The sequence below is a fragment of the Vollenhovia emeryi genome, unplaced genomic scaffold (genome assembly GCF_000949405.1).
Source record: "Vollenhovia emeryi isolate VEMERY1.0 unplaced genomic scaffold, V.emery_V1.0 DF940468.1, whole genome shotgun sequence".
Lineage (NCBI taxonomy): Eukaryota > Metazoa > Arthropoda > Insecta > Hymenoptera > Formicidae > Vollenhovia > Vollenhovia emeryi.
In genome coordinates, this window is record NW_011965898.1 from 1 (window position 1) to 8,826 (window position 8,826).

Below are 8,826 nucleotides of genomic sequence, written 5' to 3' on the forward strand. Positions count from 1 at the left end.
CCTTCCGCCAATTCCGCATTGCGCACGTTCCGCGTCCATGGGATCGCACCATAAGGCCTAAGTCCGTGGACGAGGCTTTCACTATCATGTAATGGCACCTTTACTGATATCACACATACGATAAGAAGCGATATATACGTATGTAGTTAAATCGAAAGCAGTAAGAGAAAATTATATTAAATACATAAGGCTCACATGTGTTAAATATTAAATTCGTAGGAATAAGAGGGGTCAAAACCGTGATAGGGTGTTTAGTGTCTCTAAATAAGGGGCTTGTTTTCTGTTTCTGCACTGGTGAACTAGTGCAGTAAGCTAGAATGAGAAAAAATATACTTGTCTTACTCCAATTTATTGCACTAGTTCACCAGTGCAGGAACAGAAAACAAGCCCAATGTTATTATAAATTTATTGCGAAAAATATTACCTCCGCCAGGGTTTGAATATGAACCTTCCTACTCACTAGGCGGGCGTCCCTCAGTGAGGTAGGTTCAGGTTCAGGTTAAAATCCTGGCTGAGGTAATAGTTTTTGCAATAAGAAGTTTATAACAAAATTATTTAGATACTCTGTCACGGCTTAGAAAATTACATTTTCATGACTGAAAATATGTAACACACCTTGATAATAATCTTTTTACAAATTGCAAATATAAAAAACTCTGTACCTTTCTGATGTAATTATACTGCATGTGTTTCTAGGATACGACACCAGCCTTTTTGCGAATGAAAGGATAATACAGTGATGAGTCTTTTGCCGCACATTAAGAAGTAACACGTCTCAACAGCTTGAATCGACCGTGAAGGAAACAAATCTAAATAAGATGGATCTGCACAATCGTTATTTACATTTTTCTGCAGTGAACGTCTCACTTTTACAAGCTATAGACAGCACATACAAGATTAACATACACCATTTGATGCAGTATTACAATTGTGAGATAACTATACAAGAGTTGAATATAGATAAACTTGAGCTCTGTCGATTGCTATTGTGTTACGAATATCAGTCTGCGTTTCATGATATCAAGAGTGACGATTGTAAGAAGTATACAATACCTGCTGACGCAGAGAAACTTTGCTTTCCCAGCATAAAAATGATTTTTCCACCAAATTACTCGCGAAACCCTTCGCAAATCTCGCTCTTGTGTGACATAATCATTCTGCAAATGATACTTTACCACAATGCTAGCTCGGTCAAGCAACGTCTGCGAAACTTCCTTTACTTGAGCAACACTTATATTGCAACCAGCGATTCTAGAATTATGTATATGAAGGTATTGGAGTGTCTTTTAGAATTTTTACACTTGTATGAGCTTCATGCCACTAGTGAAGAGATCAAAGAATTGAAAGACCTTGGTCACATGTATTTAGAGATTATGAAGTCTTGGATAAGAGTGAAGGAAGATAGTGAATGGAAACTGTTTGTCTCGATGTTTCCTAAGTTAGTAAAGATTTTCACCTCTAAGTGTATCGTTTTCCCTCTATGGGACCATTTCCTGTATAAAGTGAATAATTTAAAAGAGTTTCTTACTGCCTTAAGTATCATGGCAGACATAAGCCTGACATTGTCTGATTCAATGCATTATATACACCATGATATTTATTGTAAGAGCACGTTCTGGTTGTTCGTATTAAAGGGATTGCGCTCGTCCTTGCCGCATTATCGCAAACAAGCTGTATACATAATGAAGAAAGCAATCGATTCCATGAGCGAGGAGATTGTATTGAATTTGGCACAATCCGATTTGACAAAGGCACAAGTTACACCGTTTATTTGTAATCAATCTGACACGTTTTTATCGACAGATCACATCAAGGAAAAATTTTTCCTGGTGTATGAAGCGTTGGAAGAGAAACAAGAACACTTGGTAACACCAGCTTTAGTTCACGTAGCTGATCTAGTAAAAGTAAACAAAGAACACAGAGCCTGCGATTGCTTCAACGCTGTATGGCTGCGGTGCATTCTCGAGAAAGTTTTACTGCACGAGGACAATCGTGTTGTAAAGTGGGGTGTATCTTACGCTTGCAGATTGGATGACATCATATTTGACAATGAGTTTCTCGAATTGTTTGTGAGAGTCCTGAATAACAACTTCCTTTATGAATGTCAGCCCGACGAAGAATGTCCGGGCGTCGTGAAAGAACTCTCGCAGTTCCTCAGACGCGCGGAGAAGAGCGATTTGTCCAATAGATTTCTCAAAAATATCAGCCGCGTAGCCTGGGGCCCTGTGGCAATATTTTACGTACTACACGTGTTACGAACAGTTTCGCAGGAAGAGACACAACATTCCAGTTGGCAGATTGCTGAATTGAACTCGGTTAAATCTCTAGTGGAGACAAATCTGAGCATGCACTCTCATATTCTACGTACCGCGTCTCAAGTTGAGCTCTTGAAAGCGATCCCCAATTACGTACGACAGATAAACGACTTGCCGTTGCTCGCTAATGTTTTAGTCGCGTTTCCCCCTGGAGAGGGTCTCACGAGAGGGACGATTCCTTGGAACATAATTACGACATGGTTGCAAAATTTATTAGCGAAAAATAGCGCAGAGACTTTCGTAAACGAGACTTGTGCCAGATACTCGCATAAAAATGCTAGTCCCGAAATGAGTTCTAGGACATTTGCAATAATGGTATATTTGTTATCTGATGCAAATCTTGTATTCTCGTACAAGTCATGTCCCGCTGCAACATCATTAGGCAATTGGCTGTCTTCCCTGAATGGCATCGTCCTCCGGCCTTACGCTGATATTATCTCGAGTATATATATAGTAGAATTTATGTCGCATTTGCTGCTTCTTTCCGCGAAAAAGTCTTCAAGTTCCCTCGATAACATGACAAACTTTGTCTCGCTACACATACGTATCACTTTTAATTTTTTAATTAAATGCATGAAAAGGATGTCCGCGGAGCTGACTTACGAAGATTACACGAGATATACAACTGTCGTATCCTCGCATATCAATAACGCGTCGTTCTTTATACCGGAAAAGGATATGAAATTTTACGTGGAGACTTTGCGCAACGAAAGTATGAACTTGATAGACAATGTGCAAAATCTAAATCTGCAATACTTGTATGGATTACACGTTTTATATCTCTCTCAGAACGTATTGGCTTTGCCAATCGCAGAAGCCTTTTACACGAAGCATCTATTGACTAAGCGAATATCAATGGACATTCATAAGGATGTCAGTGCAACAAATTTAAAAGGGAAAATTACATCGGAATATTCTTTGCTTCTTTTGAAACTTATGCACGAGTATTTCGTGAATTCTCCAGCGTCCTCGTGGGGTCCTGTTGCCACGATGCTATCTAATTTGCTAAAATTTCTTGAAGTAAGCTTGCTAGAAAACATTCCCGAGATTGCAAAGATACTTACGGTGATGGTTGATAATAAGGTTGTAAGTGATAAGGGCGATAGAAAAACTTTGGAATATGCCTTTAACTTGAGCTTCACGTGTATCATCAACAGTAAAAAGAACAATGTCTTTTGGACAGCAATGGAGAACCTTATGGGAGTTATTATTAATAATAACTTCTTGCTTTTGCCTGATGCCATACAATTCGCAAAAGAGGTAAGTCAGAAATTTATTTACAGTGAAAGACCTGTGTCATTTTTTAAGTTTTGATCGCTCATGATCTATCTTGCTTCGCAGTACATCGCTAAACTATTAGACGAAAGAGAGAATACACCAAGGTTCAAAAGGATAATACTTTCCAAAATGAAAAATTTGGACGTGTGCAATTTGATAAAATTAGAAAGCTTGTTAGGGAACTGTTTGCTTCACGGTTCTATATATCGGCGCGACAAGAAAATCGAAAATTATGCCCATTTATTTATCATCAAGCACTTGAGTCAATATTATCCAAAACATATTTTTACGTTGTAAGCATCTGTTTATTAACATTTGTTTTAAATAATGTCCATTTCTATCAATGTAGATTAACTTTAATCTCGGTGTAACTCACTTTTATCCTTTTCTAATTATTATAATACAGTTAGAGAAAGGTGAAAAATAAGTTATCTCGGGATTAAAATTAATATACATCGTATATTATGTATGAAGAGGTAGAAATGAACATAAGAGCCTTGAAAATATATAAATTTGTAGATAATGTTTCTAAATATTTAGTAGAATATTGATGCATGATGATCTCTTAATAGGGATTATAATAACGATACCGCGATTAGAGCAGAGGCGGTTATATTGTTACACAGAATAATTCATTCAGAAGTAAATTATACAGTTACGTTTGTACGGCTAATACTCGATACATTGGAAAAACACGCAACCAAGAGATATTTTAACGACTCGCCCTTACACAAATTAAAACACAGAGCAATGCAAATTTTATTGATATTGGAACCACTGTTGAATAAGGTGAGCTAACTTCTCGTTGTTAGTTAAATTTTTTACTCTGATTAAGAAATTGATTAATAAATGATTGTTTTGTAGGAATTTGTTCCCTTACTACAGGAAAAATTGTGTGATTTTATCTTTTCGGAAAGTAATCAGTCCAGCGTAAGAATAATGCAGGAATGGTTGATGATACGAATCTTTGAGAAATATAGTCACCTGCATGATAAGTTGTGGTCATTTTTCGCAAAGGTAATCCTAATGAATTCTATAATCCTATACAAAAAGAAATTTCTCAAATATCTTTGCTTCACAGAATATATATATTTTTTTTTCCAGAGTATAAAGCATCGACCAAGGTGTACGATCTCTCTGGCAATCATTGTCTATCATGTTGCGAAACTTCTTTCAGGTAACAATCAGAAAGCTTTTATTCACAAGGCCCTGCCATACATAGTACAATGTTGCTTGGGGCAACAATTTAACGTGCGCATGTATAATCAGGCAAGTAAAATTTACGAAACAAAGATTAAAATGTAACGCGAATATATATCGTGATTTCGCTTCATTTTCTCTGTCTACAGTTCGTTTTGACGCAATTGTACGAATTAATGAAAATAACATACGGCGGTGACAGCATATCAGAATATAAAGGTATATATCAAGCAGCTGTCGTTGGATTGCAACAGGAAAGTTTGACGAAAAATTCATTCAGAATACAGGATGATTTTTACTTTTTCAAGTTTCATCCAATCAACGATTACAGCTTACAGGTATACACCGCATGTTTACCTTCAAAGTCGTAGAAATGAATTTATCAGTATTGAAGATGTACCAATACTTTTTCTGATATTTATAGACAATTTACTACGAACTGCCGCGTTTGACTAATGTAAGTTTCGACGAATGGATTAGTCCACATGTGTTCAAAGACTTGAATTTTAAGGAAAATGATGATCATCCTCTGCAGCTTCATAACACAAGTTTATTTCTAACTCAGGCCAAACCTTCCGTATATCTAACAAAATCTTTTACAGGTAAATTAAAATGGTAACAAACTATTAGAATGTAATAATTGATGTAAATGATTACGTTGCAGGTGATACACTCACCGAATTATTAGACAATAATATTGAAGTCAACATGCCTTTATATGATATCCAGAAAAAGATTGATCCGTCGAAGCCTATAGAATTACGTGGCAATATTTTTGAAATGACGAGCGAATTCATACTTCTGCAAGATATGCAGTTGCAGGAAGGACTAATAGTTGTAACATCTTTTGTTGATCGACCACCGAATTTAGGTGGAATTGCCAGAACATGCGAAATATTTGGAGTCACAGCATTAGTTGTCGCAAATGCGGATTGTGTAAAAAACAAAGAATTTCAGTCTCTCAGCGTATCTGCTGATAAATGGTTAAATATGTTACAGGTATTCGAACAGTTATTCCTCGAAACTATTTTTTAAAAAACGTATTAATGATTTGGAAGTTCTTTCTTTATTAAATTTATCAACTGCGAGCAGAGACTTTCCGAAGGATACTACAATGCTTTGAAATCTTTAGGTAAAGCCGCACGAGTTACAGAAATTCTTGTTGGACAGAAAGAATGCAGGATGGTCTTTAATTGGGGTTGAACAGACGGTCAACAGTGTAAATCTGACAACGACACAATTCGAGAAAAAGACAATCCTTATTCTAGGGTAATTAAATACCGATGCATATCGCATTATTTCGAGACCGGTATAATTAGAAACCTATTTTGTAGGAACGAGAAGGATGGTATACCACCGAATTTCATTCCCCTCTTCGACAAATGCGTAGAAATTCCTCAAGAAGGTATGACACGATCATTGAATGTCCATGTTACCGCTGCAATTTGCATATGGCAGTATGCAAGTCAACATGCACTGACAAAATAACTTTTCCATGTTTGTAAGATACGAGATGACGAAATTCAATAAATATTTCAACAAATTTACGACAGGATAAAAGATTCGCTGTATTCGTAACACTTGAAAGAGTGCATGCTATATATTTTTATGTATTTACGAGCAGGTCTATAATTTATACACGATTATCTATGTAAGATTGTACATATGCAATGTGCTTAAACATCATATCCAACAATGTGCCGCTTTCCGATACATTCTCCAACGAAGAACCAGCAATATATTTCGGCGGCCACTAAGCTATTGATGATGGCCTCGCGCACGGTGATGTCCCGATAGCGACCTGTCCGTGCGGAATGGATCAATCTTGAAAATCCACTACGAATCGCAGGGATCTCCTTGAAAGTGGGTGGCGTCAATTCTACTTTGGCATATTGCATCCATACTTGTAGCACAGGCTTTGCTTGAGTAACACCAACTGTAATTCATATATATATATATTTTTTTTTTCAATTTTATTTAATTCTTTAAATACAAATTTTACACAAGATATGGTTGCAAAGTTCTAGGAATTATGACGCGGGGCAAATATTTAGGCCTGTATTCATAGTCAGAACTTATATTCAAGACCGTCTTAAGATTATCTTTAGATTCTCCGTAGCTATTGAAATGTATCATACAGCATCTTCAGATAAATTCAAAATCTGACTATAAATATTGTCCCTAGCGTTAACTATTAATACTTTGATGTATTTACATGTGCAAATGGTTTCCCCATTAGATACATGTATTCATTTAAATGAAAACTGCAATATAATATTAATAAAAGTTAATAAAATATAAAATTTAGAGAATTTCCAGAACTTTAGCAACATCCTTCGTATTCAAGTAATAAGAATCGAGATATAGTGGGAGCAACAATGTTCTATTTACAGCAAAAGTCTAAAGATAGTTATAACAGAATTTTAAATAAAATTAAATATCGTTAATTTATAAGCATGCTACGTAATTATACACATACTAGGTTTATTTTTTTAATCATTGTATGAGATTCATAATTTTTTTCTTAAATGAGGTAAGAAATGAAACATAAAACAAGTATTTTTGGTAAATTATTAAAAACTACTTTATAATAATTTTGAAAGATAGACTTTATGGTATTCTCTGATGTGCTTAATTTTGAAAGATTCATAAAGGTTGAGAAAACTCAAACATAATTAGGCTATTTTTATTTTTTATTTTGTGGATCAAATACGAATATTATAGAATGTGAAATATGATACCTAATTTCATTAAACTTCATTTTCCAAAGCTCTAAAAGTTAATAAATACGCATCAAAATTAGATTTTTACTATACATTTTTGAAACTGGACATTCCGAGTAATTAATTTAATAATGTAATAAAATCTAGTTTTAGGGAGTAAGAATCATGTTTTTCACCTAGTCTCTGATTTTTTTACTGCTCTTTAAAACCCAGTCTACAATAAGTTGTATTTGTTAGTTCGTTAGTCGGAAGTTAAAGTTACATGTCGATTCTTTTCCTTTTTCTGGGAGAAAAAAAGGACCACTAATGACCAATAACATATTGCAGACCGGGATTAAATCTCAAAGTATGAAGCACGTAATATTTTATGTCAAAAGTGCTTCTATTATACAAGTTTTAAGTACATTGAAAATATTCATTCTTAAAAATCACTATTTTTAGAAGATAAAACTGTTTCCTTAGATATTTGTGTGGTTCATCCACTCCAGTGTTCTGTCATGAAAGATGTAACCTTGACAGAGCGTGAGATTTACTAGGTAAAGCTAATTTAACGATTTAATGAAACATCTGACACAAAGTGAGGACAAAACTATTTTAATGAAACTTGTAAAACAGGTTTTACAAATAATCATTTCACGAAAGTCTGACAAGGTGTAAGCGTTACATAATACGCCGCACGAGATACAACAAGGTTAATTCTCGCTTGAAATAATTGTACGACAAATGTGCAACAATGAGATATTAAAAAAATTGTTCGTACGTTTTACCAATTCGGTGGATTTAGTGATGAGCCGTGCCATCGTCTGTCTTATTTCTTGGAAAGGGAGAAAGAAACCGATCTCCGTCAGTAGTTCGACGACGACAAAATCATCAGAAACCTACGTTCGTCGATCACAGTAAACTAAAGGCCTATGTCCATGATGCTAGAACCATAGTATAACCAGTGTGTAAAAGCAGAGAGAAACCTGAGAGCGGCCATCCCAGGCCATCCAGTATAGTTCACATCCACTTTCTCAGGCGGCGCGTCAAGCGTTGGAAAAAGTGGCATCCATTCCGCTCGGTAACGAGACATGGTTCGTGTCCGTACTATGGTTCATGTCCGAACTATTCAGATGAGATGGATATTATAGCAGAATAGTCTCGACCATGGACCTAAGAATCTCTGGACCGAGCATACGGCGAGGGGGCTGGCAAATTTGCGGTAAGGGGGGCGAGAGTGCTCTCCTTTTCTGTCCTCTTGGACCTCTCTTTCTACAAGAGGTCACAGTGACCTCTTGTAGAAAGAGATACCATGAGATACCAAGAGGACA

The 8,826-nt window shown here is 35.8% G+C and overlaps 2 protein-coding genes across 5 annotated transcripts; one reads left to right on the plus strand and one right to left on the minus strand.

Annotated features, from left to right (window-relative positions):
* The first annotated feature begins 61 nt into the window (after positions 1 to 61).
* LOC105555992 lies at positions 62 to 6,340 on the plus strand. 4 transcript variants are annotated; one of them, XM_012003049.1, is made up of 11 exons: positions 65 to 160; positions 697 to 3,575; positions 3,657 to 3,886; positions 4,166 to 4,382; positions 4,458 to 4,610; positions 4,698 to 4,862; positions 4,943 to 5,131; positions 5,218 to 5,395; positions 5,458 to 5,792; positions 5,926 to 6,062; positions 6,128 to 6,340. In XM_012003049.1, exons 2-11 carry the CDS (start codon positions 819 to 821, stop codon positions 6,279 to 6,281), a joined length of 4,515 nt encoding a protein of 1,504 aa, XP_011858439.1. In that variant the 5' UTR covers positions 65 to 160; positions 697 to 818; the 3' UTR covers positions 6,282 to 6,340. The 4 variants fall into 4 exon arrangements, with proteins under 4 accessions (XP_011858438.1, XP_011858439.1, XP_011858436.1 ...); XM_012003048.1 differs by having other exon boundaries at positions 62 to 138; positions 4,458 to 4,862; XM_012003046.1 differs by having other exon boundaries at positions 4,458 to 4,862.
* A 44-nt stretch (positions 6,341 to 6,384) lies between these two features.
* LOC105555993 (ATP synthase subunit g, mitochondrial) lies at positions 6,385 to 8,482 on the minus strand. Its single transcript, XM_012003050.1, has 2 exons — positions 8,277 to 8,482; positions 6,385 to 6,729 (listed from the first exon to the last, which is right to left on the minus strand). The coding sequence occupies exons 1-2, from the start codon at positions 8,314 to 8,316 to the stop codon at positions 6,470 to 6,472; spliced, it is 300 nt and encodes a 99-aa protein (XP_011858440.1). The 5' UTR covers positions 8,317 to 8,482; the 3' UTR covers positions 6,385 to 6,469.
* Positions 8,483 to 8,826: the final 344 nt, after the last annotated feature.

Coding starts and splice junctions, on each gene's coding strand:
- LOC105555992 (XM_012003048.1), top strand. CDS start 819: ATGGATCTGCACAATCGTTATTTACATTTTTCTGCAGTGAACGTCTCA. Junction 4,863..4,942: donor ACGTGCGCATGTATAATCAG/GCAAGTAAAATT, acceptor CTCTGTCTACAG/TTCGTTTTGACGCAATTGTA. Junction 5,396..5,457: donor TCTAACAAAATCTTTTACAG/GTAAATTAAAAT, acceptor ATTACGTTGCAG/GTGATACACTCACCGAATTA.
- LOC105555993 (XM_012003050.1), bottom strand. CDS start 8,316: ATGGCACGGCTCATCACTAAATCCACCGAATTGGTAAAAC. Junction 6,730..8,276: donor ATCCACCGAATTGGTAAAAC/GTACGAACAATT, acceptor TATGAATTACAG/TTGGTGTTACTCAAGCAAAG.